Raw genomic sequence first — 21,279 nt, 5'->3', positions numbered from 1 at the left:
TTTAGTTTTATACATTGATTAATGACCTGCAGAATCTCCTTATCATATTGAGTGATTCATAATTGTCACTTTATGCTTTCTCCATCTTGAAAGTGATTACATCCTTGCATTACATACTTTTCTGCAGGCCGGTTTCTGAAAGAGAACAGGCAGATTTAGAATATAACATGCAGCATTCTATAGATGGATGCATAAAAAAATTAAAAATTACATGTATGTGCTAACTTTCTAAACACTTTGTTACATTTCTGATAAAGTAGATAAAACACATTTATGTCGGCCTTGGCTCATAGTTCTTGTCTTTAAATGAACTTTGTGTGTGTTTCAGGTACTGCACTCTCAAAGACTGAATGAACCAGCATTGCAGCCGTGGGTCACTGTGAGCATCACAGGGAAAGTTGAAGCCGCCCACTGCACCTGTATGGCCAGAGTCGTGGAGACCTGCAGCCATGTCGCTGCTCGTCTGTTTAATGTAGAAGCAACAGTGCGGATCCATGGCACAAGGACTGTTACAGATGAACCTGCATACTGGGTTTTGCTGGGTAATATGACCACGATACAGCCAGAGGTTGGCCATAAGATAGACTTCTCCTCTTCAGCTGCCCAAAAAAGGCTCTTGATCAAAACATAAACAGACCATCCGTATTGAAAGGTAAAAGGAGCCGTCCTCAAAAAAGAAAAATCCCACCTGCTACTGTGGAGGAATTGTCACTGCTATTGGATACTTTGCTGGAACACAGTAAAGCTGTGGGTTGTGGGAATGACCCGTACTGTTTTATCTAGGGGTCTAGATTTATGCCTGAAGTGCACTGCCATGTAAATAATTTGCATTTACTGAATATGTACTGACTGAGTACCACTGTTCAAAAGTTGAATAAAGAAACAAACTAATTTTTGCCTCTTTTTTTTTATTATTAAAACCACTTTATAGAACATCACATCAGTTACAATGTAGAATCCATGCCATTTATAGTTTACGAATGACAAAATCTTTACATAAAATCATGACAGTGTTTACATGATATCACCCACTACTAACACTACTTTATTTACTGTATCTTTGGAAAAAATACCGCTATTTATATAGCACAAGACTTAAGAATATTTAACAGGAGCAAGTTTCATTTTTCCCTGGTTTTACTATCACACTGTTCATCAAACGCAGCAAACCTTCACCATCTTATCCAGAAGGGTCACCTCTTTACCCTCACATGGAAGTAGTAATCTGATTGGCAGGGTGGTATGTTTGAAGCAGGTCCCTTATGTAGCGCTGGAACCCAGTCACGATGTTTCATGCATTTCATAGGCTGGTTTGCCTGCAATAATGCCAAATAATTAGCAACTCTATAAATAGAAGGTAGTTAGGATTAGGATGTTTGTTCTAATTTGCTATGACCTCAGAGCGCATCGAAAATAAAACTAATAGGCTATAAAGAGTGATATGAACATATTTAGAACTTACCAGAATGAAAATGTCTGGAGCACACCAACAGATACAGTATTTGGAGGTGGAAGAGAACTGGATATCAGCTCGTCTCACAGCTGCTATCCAGGCTACACACCTTCGTTTGGTGACATCCAATACACGAGCTCCATCATGTTGCTTCCAGGTTGGGAAAGAATGAAAAGATAAACCATTTTCAAGCTTTTTCTCTTGCCGGTCGTGCGATCGAACATTGCAGCCGATCACACAGCAAGTACGAACCATGGCTGTTGTGTGTGCCTTCGCTCCTTTTTCGCTTGCACTTTGTTTTGACCTCAAAAATGGCGGATAAGGCCAAAATCCTTTCCACGCCCACCCCCATGACATCACGCTCCAAAGCCCTATATGGCCAACATTAGTTATTGTCAGATTATTACAATATATTACAGTGGTGACCTTGAACTCTGTGTCAAATACTGAGCTTCAGTAAAGATTCAATTCAATTCAATTCAATTTTCTTTATATAGCGCCAAATCACAACAAAAGTCGCCTCAAGGCGCTTTATATTGTACAGTAGATAGCACAATAATAAATACAGAGAAAAACCCAACAATCATATGACCCCCTATGAGCAAGCACTTTGGCGACAGTGGGAAGGAAAAACTCCCTTTTAACAGGAAGAAACCTCCGGCAGAACCAGGCTCAGGGAGGGGCGGCCATCTGCTGCGACCGGTTGGGGTGAAAGAAGGAAAACAGGATGAAAGACATGCTGTGGAAGAGAGACAGAGATTAATAACAGATATGATTTGATGCAGAGAGGTCTATTAACACATAGTGAGTGAGAAAGGTGACTGGAAAGGAAAAACTCAATCCATCATGGGAATCCCCGGCAGCCTACGTCTATTGCAGCATAACTAAGGGAGGATTCAGGGTCACCTGGTCCAGCCCTAACTATATGCTTTAGCAAAAAGGAAAGTTTTAAGCCTAATCTTAAAAGTAGAGATAGTGTCTGTCTCCCGAATCCAAACTGGAAGCTGGTTCCACAGAAGAGGGGCCTGAAAACTGAAGGTTCTTCCTCCCATTCTACTTTTAAATACTCTAGGAACAACAAGTAAGCCTGCAGTGCAAGAGGGGAGTGCTCTAATAGGGTGATAAGTTACTACAAGGTCATTAAGATAAGATGGGGCCTGATTATTTAAGACCTTGTATGTGAGGAGCAGGATTTAAATTCTGGATTTAACAGGAAGCCAACGAAGGGAAGCCAATACAGGATAAATGCTCTCTCTCTCTCTCTAGTCCCTGTCAGTACTCTTTCTGCAGCATTTTGGATTAACTGAAGGCTTTTCAGGGAATTTTTAGGAGTTCCTGATTATAATGAATTACACTAGTCCAGGCTGGAAGTAATAAATGCATGAACTAGTTTTTCAGCGTCATTCTAAGACAGGATATTTCTCATTTTAGAGATGTTGCGCAACTGGAAGAAAGGAGTCTTACATATTTGTTTAATATAATAATAATAATAATAATAATAATAACTTTATTTATACAGCGCTTTCAAACAAAGTTCTGTACAGCTATGTGAAACTAAAAAGATGAATAAATAAAACCGATAAGTAGCAGTACAAGTAAAAACACAATAAAAGTTAAAAACAGTAAGAATTTAAAAACTTAAAGGCATACAATTAAGAGAAGTAAGATAGGATGAACAAATGTGTCTTCAACTTAGTTTTAAAAACCTCCAAAGAGCATCCCTGCCTAATATCTTGAGGGAGGTTGTTCCACAAGAATGGGGCACGAAAAGAAAAAGCACTTTCTCCAACTGTCTTTTTTCTGGATCTAGGAAGCTTTAGAAGGTCAGAGTCCTGAGATTGTAGAGCACGAGATGGAACATAAACGTGTAAAAGGTCGGAGAGGTATGAAGGTGCCAATCCATTTAAAGCCTTGCAGGTGAGCAGCAGGACCTTAAAATCTGCTGGAAACTGACAAGGTAGCCAGTGAAGAGATAGGGGTAATGTGCTCAAATTTCCCAGTTCTTGTTAAAATGCGAGCAGCTGCATTTTTGCACCATCTGTAGACCTCTGAAACTTTTCTTTAGAAGCCCAGAAAGAAGAGCGTTACAATAATCAATACGTGAAGACACAAATGCACGGACAAGAACCTCTGCCGTGTCAGTTGACAAAACTTGTCTGATTTTGGCTATGTTCCTCAAATGATAAAAGGCAGTCTTTGTTATCTCTTTTACATGAGACTCGAAGGAGAGCACCATGTTGAACCACACCCCCAAGTTTATTACCTTGTCCCTGCAATTTATGACATCGTCATCAATTTTCAAGATGAAATTTTGGGACAAGTGTTGACATTTTTGTGGTCCAATGACCATCAACTCTGTCTTATCAGTATTTAGGAGCAAGAAATTATCCGATAACCAGCCCCTAATTGCAGATACACAAGATTCTAGTTTAGAGACTTCAGCACAATTTCCAATGGTTAGAGGAACATAAAGGTCATGAGCGTAACAATGAAAAGTTACATTAAAAGAACGTAAAAGAACACCAAGAGGCAGCAGATACATAGAAAACAGCAATGGTCCAAATACGGAGCCTTGAGGGACCCCATGCCTCACTGCACAGGTCTCGGAGAGATCATTTTTAAAACTAACAGTCTGAGACCTCCAGACAGGTAGGATTGCAGCCATGATAAAACATGTCCTGTAATGCCAATAAAATGTTCAAGCCTATCCATTAAAATACAGTGATCCACAATGTCAAATGCAGCACTTAAATCCAGCAGTACTAAAACAAATGCAATCATTATCTGCATTTACCAGCAGATCATTTACCACTTTGACTAAAGCTGTTTCTGTGGAGTGCTTTGGTCTAAAAGCAAACTGAAATGGTTCAAACAGATTGTTTGCTGACAAATGCTCAGTGAGCTGCTTAAAAAACACTTTCAAAGACTTTAGACATAAAAGACAGATGAGAGATGGGTCTATAATTTGCAACCATGTCAACGTCCAGTCCAGGCTTTTTCAAAATTGGCACTACCACAGCTGATTTAAAACATTCAGGGAAGACTCCGGTCGTCAATGAAGTATTTAAAAGAAACAGAATGTAGGGTCCTAATACTGACCACAACTCCTTTATAGCCCAGGCTGGCAGAGGATCCAAAGAACAGGTTGTACATTGAGCTGCATTTACAACCTTAGTTAATCCAGACAGAGAAATAACCTTGAAGTCAGAGAACAGTTTATCAGCACCAACAGGCAAAGCAGCTAAGTCATGTGACGAACAGCTTGAGGAGGGAGTAATCTTATTCCTAAGTCTTTCTGCCAAATTAGAACAGCAGAGAGTTGACTTACTCTCTGTAAGTTGCGACACTGTGTTGAATAAGAGTTTTGAGTTATGCTTAGGACTCATGATGAGATTTGAGAAATAATTTGCTTTCGCTGCCGACATCTCTGATTGAAAAAAAGACAATGAGTCCTTCCAAGCCTGGAGAAATACTTCTAGTCTGGAAGATCCCCAGCGATGCTCTGCTTTTCTACAGTTTCTTCTCAAATTCGAGAGCTCCTCATTTAGCCAGGGCATAGGGTTCCTTTTTTGACATTTAAACTTCTTTACAGGAGCAACAGAGTCCAGTAGCTCAAGAAGTGTATTATTAAGGTTCACAGTCAAGGTGTTCGCACATAACTCCTGGGTAAAGATGGGGTCCAACACTTCAGGTAAATGTAATTTAACTCCAAGCAATGCTTCAGGGCTAATATGACGAGATGATCTGAGGGGCAAGTTTCCCCTCTCAGAAGCTGGAGATTTAGGGATTAAAATATCAAATAAAATTGCTGAGTGGTCTAAAATAGGTAAAACACAATTCTTAGTCATCGATACATTCAGTCCGTAACCCAAGACAAGGTCTAGAGTGTGGCCCTTACGTGTTGGCCAAGACACAAATTGTGTGAAGTTTGAGGAATCAATTACATTTAAGAAATCTTTGACCAGGGGTTTATCCTCAAAACACAGATGAATATTAAAGTCCCCCACTATAAGAATCCTTTCATAGTCAGCAATAAAACATGTCAAGAAGTCTGAAAATTCCAGAAAAAACAAGTCATTATATTTAGGTGGACGATAGATGACTGTAATTAGAACCGCGGGACAGCTTAAAGTCAGCAGCTGGAACTCAAATGAGGTAAAAACACCAGGACTTTGTATCTGTTTGCATTTAATAATAATGTATACTTTATTGATCCCAGTGGGGAAATTATTTGTTTTTCTCTGCATTTGACCCATTCACTCAGTGAAGCAGTGGGCAGCCACTAAGCAGGCGCCTTGGGAGCAGTGAGTAGGGACGGTATCTTGCTCAGGGGTACCTCAGGGTAGCCATTCAGTGGATTTTGTAGTTGTCACAATGGAGAGTAATTCTTCAGATTAGCAATAGGTGGGTCTCAGCTTCCCAATTCCAATTAAAGTCAAAAACACAAAAAGTACAGGAGAGGAACAAAGTTCTATGCCAGCTGTTTTATTGAACAGTGTAGCTCAGCAAAACAGAAGGAAAAGCAAAGCTCCCCTAGGGTGTTCGCAGTAAGCGCATGCAGGTAGGGACCAACCCCACGGACAGACAGCAGGAAAAAGCCCAGAGGGCTGTCCCCGGCCCCCTTTTAAAGGTACCAGTAGTCCCACCTCCTGCTGCTGAGTAACTTTCCCACGCACCCAGGAGCAGGTGCAGGGTCAAATGCCGGCCAGAGTTCACACCTGGCACTGGCTGAACGCCCGGTCCAAAGTGACACCCCTAGGTTAACCCTTTGCTTTACCCTCTGACAATAGGTCACAACATGGTCAAAGGTCACACATTAGTACAGCAAATAGCATAGTTTATAAAAGATAATTATGATATTAATGTGAATAATACTTGGCCTAACTACATCAAATATATGAGTTAAATGCATTACATAAAAATAAACACTCCAGTGTAGGTTTATAGTGGGTGTGTGTGTGTACAGGACAGTGAAGATATGCCTCATGAGTGTGCTGCATGACTTGTGGGTGTGTGTGTGTGTGTGTGTGTGTGTGTGTGTGAGAGAACCACTGCATGCCTCAAACTCCACATGAAAGTTATTCAGATCGATATATAAGTACAAAAATCCATCATGTTAGATTTATAAGTATACATGTCATACAAAAATCCACTACATTCCCCCCTGTGGTACCTGGAGGTACCACCTAAAAACCCCATAATATGAAAAACAAAAATGGTGAATATCTAACTACGGCATGTGCTGTTTTTTTGCTAATATACTTTAAAGCAAGCTCCTTACATAGTTTAATGAGTAGACAAGATAATCAACAGCAGGTGCTAAGCAAAGGCGACATGAAACACACAAAATCCAACCTGCCATGGCCATAGTATTGTTCATCCACAATTGCAGAGCACCTTGCATAACACACTGTGATTGTCATCAATTATGATAGAACTCAAAATAAGAAAGATCAACTAATAGATATATGTTAACTGCTAATTAAGGCATAGGATGTATAAGTAAGACACATGAAATGAATATATATTTCAGGTTACATATTATGCATAATCACAGTATATGGCATCATTCAAGCCAGACCTTCAGTCCTTTCATGGCCTTACTCCCCACCCACTGATTGGCGTGCAGGAGCACTTTCTCCACCAACTCCCTTATTAGCCATGAGTTGGTCATTGACCACATGAAGCCTGACATTTTCAGCAGTGAGTCTCTGGATCTCTTTACTCTGGGCTCCAATGGTGTGAAGGGCTTCAGACAACTTGCGAGTGATGAAGTTGGAATGATCTTCCTGACCTTTCACTTGCTTTTGTAGTTCAGCCACCTCTCGCATCAGATCAGCATTCCTCTCAGTGTAGCGGGCATTCTCAACTCTCACCTCACCCAACTCGTGGGTGCTCCTCTCCCAAGCCCGCTCCCACGCATCGTTTTGGCGAATGAGATGATGGGCATAGTGCTCTGTGGTCTGCAGGGCGGTTGCATACATCTGCTTGCGTTGAGCATACTGACAGCGGGCATTGTAATTATTTCTTTTCCTTTTGATCTCCTGGGCCCAGCTTGTAGGCAGCTTTCGAATTTCTCTTTGGAATTCAGGCTTGGGGAGTTGCATAAGGTGTTCTTGCACAGTGGAATCAGCAACATCTCCCCACGCTGTCACTGTAGACTCAGCTGCACTTCCCTGGACAGGGGTGTTAGAACGTGTAGACCCTTCATCACGTCCGGAATGCTCATAGGTCATGCTGGCAGTGGACACGGGGCTTAATGACAGAAGGTCGACGATCGGAGGTCTGTATGGGCTCTGAGAGTGGCTTGGCCCCGGTCTGGGTGACCTCTGAGACTCTGGAATTGGCGTTAGGGCCCTGGGAGTAGGTGGTGTTGAGGATCCAGAATAGACAGGAGACTGTGGTGGTGTCATCGGTGATGTAGGCGCGCGTGGCTCTGGAACTAGGGTCCAGAGAGGTGCCCTCTGTGGCTCTGGCTGCCCCCCCTGGGCGGATGCAGGATGAATGGATGCCAACCGCTGAAGCCAAAACTTCCCCACTTTGATGTCGGGCGGGACCTCTGGCTGGTTGGCTGCGGATGGGCGCCACAAGGGTCTCTCCAGTGACTGACTGGTCCCAGGCCTAGTAGGGCTGTCTGAATACTCTATCTTCACTCCTGATTCTGCCATTACTGTTTATCTATGTAACATAAAGCACAAAATTAGACACGTCCCACACATAAATGTTCTCGTCCCAGTTACTATACTCTTTTTTTTTAACTAATCAGTATTCATTGATTACATACTTTTTATTTTTACTCTTTTTTTTTTTTTTTTTAATGTTTTTTACTTTTTACTTAATTTCTTTAATTTTTACTACGGTGTCACTCTGGAAGGGGTGAAGACATCACAACCCACACCCTGTGCAGGGATGTTAGAGGGAACCCCATAAGGCGGTTCCTCAACTGGGCCATTTTCATCTACGCATCCACTCCCCATGGCAATATAAGCTAACAAGTCATCAAATGATTCATAATGAGACATATCAGCATAATCTGGTCCTTGCTGAGGCTCCCGAGGAGACGATTCCACTGCTACTGTGAAATCCACACTTTGGTCTATCCGAACAGGAAACTGCGTCACTGCCTTCAAGGTCTTGGCGATCAGTATCTTAATCAAAGGAAACACACAACAGGTTAGCAACATAAGTATTAATAGGATTATGCCTATGGCTATGCCCATCGACTTAAGTAACTGAAGAAGTGATAAACTCTGAAACCACTTCCATACAGAGTAAGACGAGGAATTCCAATTAGAGTGTTTAACATGGTCATTTCTTATCCTTTTTAGGTTTTCTAAGACCTTTGTAATGTTTCCCGCCTCCCCTGTGTGCATGGGAATGGCTGTACAGCAATCATCCCCAAATCTATCACAAACACCCTGCTCCTCGGCTAGCATAGTTTCAATCAAAAGCCTGTTTTGCAGTGTCATTAATGACGTGGCATGTAATTGCTCACTAACTCCCTGGAGGGCTGCAATAGTCCAATTCAAAAATCTTTGTTGGTTATACCATAAATAATTTATCCACCTTGAATTTTTGGCTATGTATTGAGCATTTACAATCGTGCCAGCAATAGGTATAGACCCTGCTACTTGGCCGGACACAATCCACGCCTCCCCTATAGCCTGATGTTCAGCTGGAACTCCTTTAACCATGCGGTCGGCTGTAACGTAAATGTCTGCATGTTCTTCCCAAGGGAATTGTGAAGCTGCTTTGGCGTCTTTTTTAATCCTTTTTAGAACTCCATTTTCTTCTTTGTCTGCAAAATGAATCACATAGATTTGACCCGTTAACATGACTGGGGCACAAATGCCTTTCCAATTTGGCACTAGAACTGATCTAATTCGTCTGTCTTCTTCACACATCCAAAACACATCTGCTAATGGATAGGTGCCATTTGTTAAATTATAGACATGCAACCACTGGGCATAGGACTTATTATGCCCTACAATATATACATCTGGTCCTGATCCTCCTGCTCCACTAACAACTCTAGCACATTGCATTTTAGCTCGACTAGTGGTGTTACATACTTTCATGCTCCAAGTTTGTTTACTACGGGGAAAAAGATAATTATGATATTCACATTGAATTAATTGGTTGGCCATTTCTACAGTGTCATTCCACAGGATGCTCTCATGTTCCAATCCTGACGCTAAGCAGAATGGGAACACCGTGTTTACTGCTACATGAACTACCGGCGGTATCTGATATTGTTTAGTGTCGCTCAACCGCAGAGGGCATCCTCCTAACTTTTCCTCCACACACTTGCCTTTACGCTTAAAACCTTTAGGGGGTTGCTTCCTTCTACAGTATGGTTCCAGTGTATGGGCCTTCCATAACACGCAGTGAGCAAAACAATGCCTTCCTGGGGAAACTAAGCACTTCTCCACTCCTTCAAACGGGATCGGCAATACTTGAGGTATTTTGCGTTTATGGCAAACTATACAATCCTGTTTTTCCACTAGCTTAGCTGAAAATTTCAACCATTGATAAAAAACATTAGATTCTAGGGTTGTCGATTTTAAGCTAGTCAGCGGGGTGAGCTGTTGAGTCACTCCTCGCTTTTGCCTATCAACCACTATCACCCACGGAGATGCTCTCCTTATGGTAATTACCCTCCCATTATGAACATTTACACAATGCCCAGGAGCACATATGACTTGTGATGTCACCATCCCCTCCCCGTCACACCGCATGCTTCTTGCATAAGCTTTTACCTGCAGTCTCCTGAAGTCGGAGACCATGATCAAACCATATTCATCAGATTTTACGTATGTCAGTGTAACTTTCTGCCTCATGGGCAATTTACCTCTTTCTGCTGCTATAACGGCTACAGCTGATAAGCAGTCATGTAACCACTCCTGTTTTTGGTTGCTTTTAACTCCTACAGGTCCCATTATCTTCCCTTCGCTGTATAAACATATTACACCCAGCCAAGCTGTGAAAGATATCAACATAATTTTCAAGTTTATAACATTCCCCCCCCCTTGGACCTGGTCCACACCAGCCTGACACTCCCTGCCCTGCATCAGATCCCTCTCTCCCTGCTTCATTTTCCCTCTGCTACACTTACTGCTCGCCCTCTTTCTCCGCCCACCGATTAAACCCCTTTTCAGTATTAAAATATCCCTACTTGCTAAACCACTCTTTTGAGGATCTATTTTAACTAGGCTTCTGTCTGGACCAGTTAACTTTCAGCTGGTAGAGCCCCCCCCTCTTCACTACACAGGTGCTCCTGGTGGTCGGGAGGGGTCCCCCTGTGGTTTGAATCACTACAGCTGTGCCTCGCTGCCAGTCTCTGAGATCTCCTGATTCCCTGTGGGGAGGTGGCACCGTCCCCTTCGTGCGGCTGCGACGTCACCCGTGGGGCGGCTTGGCCTGCCCCCTCCTCTGTCCCTCTGTTTTCTTGTGACGCTCCTGGCTCAGGCTGAGGTGCCTTGGTGCAGGAGGACAAATGAAACCATGCCCCCTTACCTGCAACTTTAACAGCTGTTGGAGTTGCTAGGATAACTGTGTACGGGCCTTCCCTTCTAGGTTGGTCCCACCTTCTCTTAATCACTTTCAAGTACACCTGGTCGCCTGGCCGTATGGTCAGCAGATGGTCAGGAATCTCTGCGTCTCGGTCCGCTGTGGCTCCTTTCACCTGTTGAAAGATAACTTTATGTATTCTAGTTAGTTGTCGCAAATAACTTCCCATTTCATTTTCTAATTGCTCTAATGAAGGGCCTTCATAAGGCCCTCGATAGTACGGAAGGGGCATCGGCCTTCCTGTGAGCAACTCGTGAGGACTTAAACACATAGTTCTGTTAGTTTGAGATCTCATACACATGAGAGCCAAAGGCAAAGCTTGCAACCAACTTAGCTTTTCCCCACTTCCTTTTACCACATCCGCTATGATTTTGGTGATTTTTGCCTTAATAATTCCATTCTGCCATTCCACACTTCCCTGTGACTGAGGATGATACACACAGCCAAACTTCTGTTTTATGCCCAACAGTTTCAACATCACTTGTATGACTTGAGAAACAAAGTGTGGCCCGTTATCAGAAGAAATGGTGTCCGGTAACCCAAATCTAGGAAAAACCTCTCTACTCAAGAACTTGGCGACAGACCTATGGTCTGGTGCGCGGGTGGGTGTTGCTTCCACCCACCTACTGAACCTACACACCACAACAAGAACATATCTCATCCCTTCTCGCCTATTCTCCATCCCCATGTCAATAAAATCAATCACTAGATGTCGAAACGGCCCATCCGGGGGTGGGATATGTGCCAGAGGTGCTGAAAAGCTTTTTCTCACATTATTTTTTGCACATATTTCACACTCGTTCAAAATTCTGTTTACTTCTGCTATCAAAAGGGGAGACCACCACACCTCCTGCAATCTCTTAATAACTTCCCTCCTGTGGCAATGATCCACTCCATGCGCTTTCCGTACAGCTATAGGCAATATGGAGGATGGCATGACGAACTGACCCTGCACGCTTCTCCACAGCCCTTCATGTGGAGGGCTGGTACTTCTTATTGCACCTCTCCTTTCCCATAACCTTTTTCTTGTGGATCTACCTTACTCTGAGCCTCAATAAGTGATTGCAGTGTCACCAAGGGTGCTTCCTGTGACTCCTGTAACAACAATGGTGCCATTTTGTCTCCTGTAGCTGCCTGCTTAGCTGCTTCATCTGCTAAGTTATTCCCTTTAGCAATCAGGGTGTCTGTCTTCTGATGGGCAGGGCATTTGATTACTGCCACTGCACTGGGAAGCTGCAAAGCTTCTATTAATTGTGCTACAGCTTCTCCATGTATCACTGGTGTGCCATCAGCTCTTTGAAAACCTCTTTGTTTCCAAATGTTAGCACTGACATGACACACTCCATATGCATATGCTGAATCAGTGTAGACATTAAGCCTTTTACCTGCTGCCAGCTTACAGGCTGCAGTCAAGGCCTTCAATTCTGCTAACTGAGCAGAACACGGCTGATCAACCTTCTGCGTCTGCAATGTGGTGAAACCTGAATTGGCAGGATTAAGCTGAACGATGCCGTATCCCGCATGGCATCCCTTTTCATCTCTAAAACAGGACCCATCAACAAACGATGTTAAATCAGCTGTAATAGGTTCATTAAACAAATCTTCTCGTGCTCACATAAATTTATCAGTTTGTTGCAAACAATCATGGGGAATCCCCTCATCAGGTAGCATCATTCTAGAGGCTGGATTGACAGTATTACACCTTTGAATAGTTAACTCTGGAGCGGACAGAATTACCTCATATCCAGTCCGCCTAGCCTGAGTGATAACAAATCTCGGGCTAGAGAGCAACGCATGCAGCTGATGTGATGTGTATAAGATGACAGGATGACCCATAGTTAAAGAGGCTGCTTTTTGAAAAGCAAATGCTGCTGCTGCCAACCCTTGATAACAGGGTGGAAGGCCAGCCTCAATGTTATCCAGCTTTGTGCTGTAATAAGCTAAAGGTTGCTTCCCTATAGGTGTATCTTGCATCAATACAGCATTAGCATAGCTCCCTCTGTTGGCTACATACAGGTGAAAAGGTTTTGAATAATCTGGATTACCCAGTGCTGGGGCAGACTGCATGTCCCCCTTCAGTGCTTCAAAGGCCGCAGATGCTTCTTCCGTCCACTGCAGCTCAGATTTACAGTTATTTTGTCCTGCAGCCCTTATCAGGGCTCGCAGGGGAGCTGTTTTAAATGCATAGTCACAAATCCAAGGCTGACTGTATCCCGCCATGCCCAGAAACGAAAGCATTTGCCCCACCGTTTGCGGTTTAGGGGCTTTGACCACAGCTTCTATTTGAGATGGAGCAATTAGTTTTTTCTCTCCTCTCAGCTGTCTTCCTAAATATTCCACTGATTGCTGGCAGAACTGAATTTTATCTTTACTCACTTTGTGTCCTCCCTCCGCCAACACAGATAAGACAGCAATAGATTCTCTCTCACACTGCTCCTTAGTTGGACTACAGATCAACAGATCATCAGCGTACTGCAAAACGACACTTGGGACACTTAGGTGTTGCAAATCTTGGGCTAAAACCCGATTAAAAATACGAGGGCTCTGAGTGAACCCTTGTGGAAGACGTGTGTATACATACTGCTGATTCTGGTATGTGAAGGCAAAAAGATACTGAGAGTCAGAGTGCAAGGGGATGCTGAAAAAAGCTGAACACAAATCAATTACTGTATACCACCGTGTGTCAGGTGGAATGTTGGAAAGCAATGTGTGGGGGTCGGGAACAACAGGTGTTTCAGACTCTACTATAGCGTTAATAGCTCTGAGATCATGCACCAATCTGTAATCTTTAGAATTTGGCTTCTGAATTGGACAGATAGGTGTGTTACATGGGCTGGTTGCTTTAATTAATACACCAGCCTTTTCCAACCCCTCAATTATAGGTTTGATACCTTCAATGGCATGTGGCTTGAGTGGATATTGCTTAATGTATGGCAACTTAATTTCAGGCTTCAGTTTTACTTTTACTGGTTGAGCTGACTTTACTTTCCCCACATCAGTTTTGTTTATTGACCACAGCTGGGCAGGAACCTGCTTCAGCAGGTGTTCATGTTCTGCTGACAAAGGCATTAAAGTAACAGGCCTTTCATTTAGCATTACTTTAGTTGCAACACTCTCATCACTATTTTTCATAGAGATTCTGACAAACTGTCTATCTTTGGATAGATGAATTAATTTATTCTCTGTAGGCTCCCATTCTGGTACCTGCAGAGCCTGCTTTATCATAGGCCCCAACTCATGAGATTCATGTCCCTGAGCAATCAAAAGAGTGATATGCGGCACAGAGTTTTGCACTTGAAACCAGTCTTTTAATTCATCAGGGAGGGTTACTGCTGCTGCCGCTCCTTGTGGGCCAATGTAAATGTCTTCACTAGTTATGAGAAATGGCTTTTTATTAAGCAGTTCATCCCAGCAGGCTTCATAATCCTTAAAGCGGTGATTTCCGTCGAAGAGCAATGTGCAATGTAACGGCAGCCGGACTTCCTCCACTTCACCCATCTGTGTCTGCACCCAGACTTTCCACTTTGTCCATTCCTGCTTCAGCATGGATTCTTCAGGTGTTAGCTGCAGCCAATAGACTAGAGGCTGCATCAGACGTTCAACCTCTTTTTCAGTTTGAGTTGGCATCATTCTATGTATTTCTTCCTGTGGAAAATCCACATACAGTCCATCAGGGGTGCACATTATTTTTGCTTTTAGAGGGCACAAAATATCTCTTCCCATAAGATTGATTGGGGTGTCGGCTGAATACAACAACGGTGCAACAATTGATTTTCCTGATACCATCATTGGAACTGGCTGGGTGAGGGGTATAACTTGTGTTTTTCCAGAGAAGCCTACTGTCTTAACTGATGCTGTAGAGAGGGGGAGCCCAGCACCTTCAGTTCCAATACATGAATAGGTCGCGCCTGTGTCCACCATAAATGAATATTCGTGTCCCTGTATTTCTACAGGTATGATGGGCTCATTTGATGAATTTAATGACACCACAGGTAGCTCCATCTCCCCCTCAGGCTCCTCCGGACACCCCTATAACCAGTTTGCTGAGGGCCCTGTCCAAGGATTAACAGGGCAATCCCATTGCAAATGTCTAGGCTGGTTACAGCTCCAACATATGATGTCTCCTTTAGGCACATTGCTCTGCTGCGGGTTAGGCTGGGTGAGCCTAAATGTTGGTAATTGTCCTCCTCTCCCTCGTCCTCTCCTTATCAATCCTCCTCTCATCGCCTCCCTGCCTCGTCCACGACCCTGTGGGTATGAGTTTTCACCCTGATTCACGTACACATGTATAGCAGGCAGGGCAGGCCCAGTTTGAGCAGGAGAGTTACTGATGTGTGTATGTGCTGATGAGGCAGCAGGCTGGAAAACTGTCTGAGCCTGTGGGGGAGGCGTGGCATAGTTCTGAGATGGAGTAGCTGCTATCACTGGGGCTTGTGTCTCAGTTAGTGTGGTTATCAGCGGGGCCTGTGTTTTAGTTTTCTCCTTTTTGTTTTTTGTCAGCTCTCCCAACTGTAGCTGTGTTAATTTATTAGTCAGGTGTTTATTGGTCTCTTCCTCTCGTTGTTTCTCTTTTCTGTGATAATTCACATGATGTACTATATGCTCCACAAACAGTGGCCAGTCCATCTTACTCAGGCCCACCACTTGCTCTAATTTTTGCTGCACTGGAGCAGGCAATCCCTTTTTCACCATACTTTTGAATAAGGCCTCTGTAGATTTATTGGCATTCCAGGCACTTCCCGTCTCATCCTTCCATTTGCGCTGAAAAGCATGCAGCCACTTAGAGGGACACTCCTCATCCTTCAAAACCTCCCCCTCTAAACTAGAGGGGTCTCCATCATCAGGATATTGTTTCCTCAGCGCCTCCCACAACACAGTACGATGCATCCCCATATTTACATCATCCAGCAGATTGCTTTGGCAAACTCGACCCAGTTTAGCATTTTCAAAGATGTTTACTGTTGCGTGCTTGCCGACTACCTTCATTAGGAGGGCTTTAATATCTCCCAAGGCCAGGGTCACTCCAGCTGTACTTTCCTCGAGTGCTGTTATCCATTTGCCCGCCCCTTGTGAAAGGTCAGGCAGTCTCTCAGCCAGTCCCACCATGTCCATGAATGACCACGGCACATATGTTGAGACCCCTCCTTTCTTCATGATAGGGCACATAGGGGCTCCATACCCCTCATCACTCCCCTGCTCCAGCCATGCTGCTTCCGAATCCTTGTGACTTTGGAAATCATGTGGCAGACTGCTTGCTCTGTGCACCATCTTTCCACTCCGCAGCCGCATTCCTCTGTCATCCTCCCTCACATGGCCTTCGTTCTCTCTCCTTTCCACCGGCTGACCCCTGGAAATGGCGTCTTGTAGGCCTGTGATATCTGTTAACAAAGGCTGACTTGAAACAGTATCATAAGGTGAGAAACAAGCAGATGCGGCTGCCTCCATTCCTCTGGGAGGATTATCTGTTATTGTTCCCACCAGTTCTATTCTCCTGATTGTGGGCCCTGTCTGTCCTGGTACAGGGGCCTCAAAGGTGTGATGCTTCACATGCTTTGTTTTCTCCTGATCCCTTAATCCCTGTGAATGTCTATTTATCAGCTGATCCAGCCGTACAAGTGTCTCTTCTAGCAGAACTGTAGTGTTTAACTCTTTCCGATGTGAAACCTGTTCGCTTTGTTGGTGCATTTTGTGTAGCTTATCTCTTTTGGTTAGGGGGTGCAGCATTTCCTGAGTCTGAGGTGCTGCTGACTCTGCTGCAGTTTTATTCCCAGGTAGAGATGTGGCCTCATTGCGACTCAGCTCTGTCCTATACCAAGGTTCAACTTCATCAGAATAACAGGTGCCAGTGGAGCACTCGCTTTCTTCTCCATCATGTCTCCAATTCTCTCCTCCAACACCATTGCGCTTATCCTTTAGGGTGACAGTGAGTCTTCCTGTTAATTCACAGTCCACATCTTGTGTGCCATCACTAATTACAGCTTGCTCAGAGGACATGTGTCTCAGAGGATACTGCCCCGCTTGTGAATGTTGATTTGTGTGTGCGTGTGGTGGAGGCCTCTCTGGCCACAAAGGGGCCGACGGATACACCTGTGATGATTCAGAAATCTCATTTTTCCCTTTTGATGACTCACTTTTGTTTTCCACAAGCTTCTGCCTCAATTTAGCCCCCTCTTGTCTAAACCACCCCAAAACCTCTCGCTCCTTTAATCTTTTATTTTCTTGCTTACGATTTTTTGGAGGTCAGTGGCCACTTTCTTATGTATGCTTAGCTCCACCTCTTCACAACATGCCATATTAAAGGTACCATTTGGGGCCACTGATGTGCCCCTGATGTTCTACTATGCCACTTACGCATACATTTTAAAATCCTCCGCTTTTGACTCGGGTGTCGTTTTATCACCCGGTCCTTAGGGCTATAACCTGCCCCACCTTCTTTGCTCTGACTGACTCCCATGTATCACAATCACACACCCGAAATAAATGTATTTTATTTTATTTATATATTTATAATTTATTGATTTTTCTTTTCTTTTTAAAACACTTCTTTCAACTAAATTTGGATGAGATGTTATGTTTGTGACTTATTAAACCAGCACGCTTATCTATTTTACTACGCTCTCCTCCTCTCGGAATGTCAGGACACAGTCACAAATTTGTTACTTCTTACTTTTTACCCAGCACTCCCAAGCGAGCACTGGCTTATTGTTGCTACGGCAACGGCACAGGGAAGTCCCACACAACCCGCCCCACACTGGGCAAGCCCGTTTTTTTAATTTTTAAATTTTGTTTTTGAACACCAGATCCTCTTATAGATTTTATTGTAAATACGCGAAACGGTCGCCAGAGCCTCAGGTTGATCAGCTGTGCACTCACCACCCTTTACCAGCTATTTTCCATACACACCATTCCATGCAAATAGGTTAATCAATATCTTTTATTTTTCATTTATTTATTGATTTCATTTAAATCACTTCCTACTAAAGTTCGGTTTGATTAACTTTATGCCATGCCATCCACCACTCGCATTCTGTTACTATTATCTCAGCAATATCTTAAAATTACTTTTAGTCTCAATTATTATTTCTTACTATTTTAGTTATTTGCAAGTAGTAGTGCTTATACTTTCCTTTCTCTTCCCCTTTTTTTTTTTAGAGCTCTATTTTCTATAACCTTACAGTTATTTTATTCTGTTTTTATACCTTGTTATTATTTTTACTCATCTGATTCTATTCGTTCCCTATTTACCGATTAGTACTTATTTACTCCACTCTACTCCAATTTTGTCAGCACAATATTAGTTTATTTAACCCTGTATCTACTTACTCAAGACATTAAAGGGTTTAATCCCAATTTTGACAATGATTTTCTTTTTCCCTATTTTCAACACAAACCTTGAGAGTAAATTTTCCTTTTTTCACTTTACTTGCCCTAGTTATTTGCCGACCTCCCTCTCTAATCTTCCTCACATACTTTAATTATGACTTTTAACACCCCCCTTGGCCAAATATCTGTCCCACAATGAGCTGCTCAATTTTTTAACACCTTGTCTAATTTAACATCTCTTTACAACGTTGTATTACCTTACCTATTTTCCCTTTTTTCTAATTTATGAATCAAAACCCATCCCCTCACGCGTGTTCCTTTAACTCATATTTACAGCCATACATTAGTTATATTTATAGATTAATATTAAGCAATATTTACAGCAACAAGAAACTATACTCTAAACTACTAATCAGCAATATTTACAGCAGCGAATATACTTAAAGGTTAGTAACAGCTATTTACATATTTACACTTTGGCCGAAGGTGTCGCCTTTCATTCCGCGACGCGCGCATTTCATCTAGCCCGTCCAGACCGGTGGACTCGAAAGCCCTCAGATCCCTACTGTGAGCCCCAAGTCCCCGCGTTACTGGCTAGGAATTTATCCCCAAAAATCCCCAAAGCCCGAGCAGTCCTGACTACCTAGCAATTCACTTGGGTTAACCAGGTTAACCAATTAAATGGTTAACGTAGTTAGCCTATATCACCTTATCTACTTAAATGGATAACTAGGTTCCAGCGGTAACCACCTTGAGGGTGCCGACATATATTTCACTTTTCATCACTTTATCACTTTCATCACTTTTCATCTTTTACTTCTGCGCAACTTACACACACACTAACAAGTCTATCCTTCAGCTTCGACACTAAAGAATAACAGAACAAACTCCCCCAAGAACTATAACCCACAACAAAACAGAAAGCAACAGATCCCACTTAGCGCACACTCCCTCACGGCTCAGCAGTCATCAACCCAAACACAGGTCAAGACAGATAACCTCTTTACACACACAGCAGCTCCCACTCACAGCCACACACACACTTCCGCGCCGTGGTTCACAGCAAAGTTACACATAGATCCCAGCATTAAACTCTGCTCCTTCCTGTCTCCAATATTAAAAATTTAACAATGTAACAATTTTAACTCTCCAATTACAAAGGACAATTTTAATGTTCTTTTTCAAGGCGAGGCGAAAGTATACCTTGAACCCGGGCGGAACCCCCTCAGACAGCACTCAGACAGCACCAATTGTTTTATGCAGAAAAGCTCTGCTTACCTTATCTTATGCGGCCGCTTGGTGCTCTCTGGGTGCGCAGAGTGGCAACAACGCCCAAGGTCCACGGCTGACGCCTCCAACTCCTTGTCCCTTCGTCCGGTCGCCAAATTGTAGTTGTCACAATGGAGAGTAATTCTTCAGATTAGCAATAGGTGGATCTCAGCTTCCCAATTCCAATTAAAGTCAAAAACACAAAAAGTACAGGAGAGGAACAAAGTTCTATGCCAGCTGTTTTATTGAACAGTGTAGCTCAGCAAAACAGAAGGAAAAGCAAAGCTCCCCTAGGGTGTTCGCAGTAAGCGCATGCAGGTAGGGACCAACCCCACGGACAGACAGCAGGAAAAAGCCCAGAGGCTGTCCCCGGCCCCCTTTTAAAGGTACCAGTAGTCCCACCTCCTGCTGCTGAGTAACTTTCCCACGCACCCAGGAGCAGGTGCAGGGTCAAATGCCGGCCAGAGTTCACACCTGGCACTGGCTGAACGCCCGGTCCAAAGTGACACCCCTAGGTTAACCCTTTGCTTTACCCTCTGACAATAGGTCACAACATGGTCAAAGGTCACACATTAGTACAGCAAATAGCATAGTTTATAAAGATAATTATGATATTAATGTGAATAATACTTGGCCTAACTACATCAAATATATGAGTTAAATGCATTACATAAAAATAAACACTCCAGTGTAGGTTTATAGTGGGTGTGGTGTGTACAGGACAGTGAAGATATGCCTCATGAGTGTGCTGCATGACTTGTGGGTGTGGTGTGTGTGTGTGTGAACCACTGCATGCCTCAAACTCCACATGAAAGTTATTCAGATCGATATATAAGTACAAAAATCCATCATGTTAGATTTATAGGTATACATGTCATACAAAAATCCACTACACTACACCAAATCACCATTCCTTGTTGGTCTCTACTGTGGTCTTGGTAAGCCAGAAAGTGTAGTTCAGTTCTTGGACCCATTTGTTAAGGACCTAAGCCACATTTTGAAGAATGGCATTTTTTACAATAGCTGCCACATAACCGTTAAGGTATGTTCATTTGTGTGTGTGTGATGCACCTGCAAGAGCTTTCATTAAAAACATAAATCATAATAGTTATTCAGGTTGTGACAAACGTCTTCAAGTAGGTGAATGGAAGAACAAAATGACGCATCCAGAAGTTAATGCAAAGCTTCGAATGGATGCCGCTTTCAGTTGATTCACCACTTGAATCAAATGTTGTCTCCTTTAGCTGGTATGGTTAAGATGATTACAAGTTTCCCTTGGATTAAATGCATCTATGTTGTCTTGGAGTCACAATAAAACTCATATACTTGTGGATGAAGGGCAAAGTAATTGCAACTAGGCTGTCCAGTCAAACAGTAGGTGAAATTTCAGAAAAGTTGAAAGCTCTGCGACCTTATACACCAAATGAGTTTAACCGCAAGCCAAGGGACTTGTCTGAAATTGATAGATGGAAGGCAACAGAGTTGCGAAATTTTATGTTGTACACAGGGCCCGTAGTGCTTAGGAATAGCATTCCAGTTGAGTTCTATGATAATTTTATATTTTTTTCAGTAGCAATGCATCTGCTGTTATCTCCTTTTATGTTTAATGAAATGGTCAATTGTGCCAATGAATTCCTGGTGTTATTTGTTTGTCACTTTGGTGA

General features: G+C 43.1%; 2 protein-coding genes across 5 annotated transcripts in view; one reads left to right on the top strand and one right to left on the bottom strand.

Annotated features, from left to right (window-relative positions):
- Positions 1-21,279, top strand: part of LOC109199848 (uncharacterized) — an 827,125-nt gene that overhangs the window by 412,381 nt on the left and 393,465 nt on the right. The window lies entirely within an intron of this gene.
- Positions 5,923-17,252, bottom strand: LOC106097216 (protein transport protein SEC31). 4 transcript variants are annotated; one of them, XR_003214121.1, is made up of 3 exons: positions 14,228-17,252; positions 10,970-11,138; positions 5,923-8,601 (listed from the first exon to the last, which is right to left on the bottom strand). XR_003214121.1 is itself a non-coding variant. In XM_025898746.1 (2 exons), exon 2 carries the CDS (start codon positions 8,119-8,121, stop codon positions 7,054-7,056), a length of 1,068 nt encoding a protein of 355 aa, XP_025754531.1. In that variant the 5' UTR covers positions 8,122-8,131; positions 10,970-11,104; the 3' UTR covers positions 5,923-7,053. The 4 variants fall into 4 exon arrangements, 2 of the variants coding, with proteins under 2 accessions (XP_025754531.1, XP_019210218.2); XR_003214122.1 differs by having other exon boundaries at positions 5,923-8,131; XM_025898746.1 differs by lacking the exon at positions 14,228-17,252 and having other exon boundaries at positions 5,923-8,131; positions 10,970-11,104.

The sequence above is a fragment of the Oreochromis niloticus genome, linkage group LG15, assembly GCF_001858045.2.
Source record: "Oreochromis niloticus isolate F11D_XX linkage group LG15, O_niloticus_UMD_NMBU, whole genome shotgun sequence".
Lineage (NCBI taxonomy): Eukaryota > Metazoa > Chordata > Actinopteri > Cichliformes > Cichlidae > Oreochromis > Oreochromis niloticus.
Note: the sequence above shows the minus strand (reverse complement) of the source record. Positions and strands in the feature narration are given on the sequence as shown.

Excerpts from the sequence above, each read along its gene's own strand:
- LOC106097216 (XM_025898746.1), bottom strand. The coding sequence starts at position 8,121 with ATGGCAGAATCAGGAGTGAAGATAGAGTATTCAGACAGCCCTACTAGG.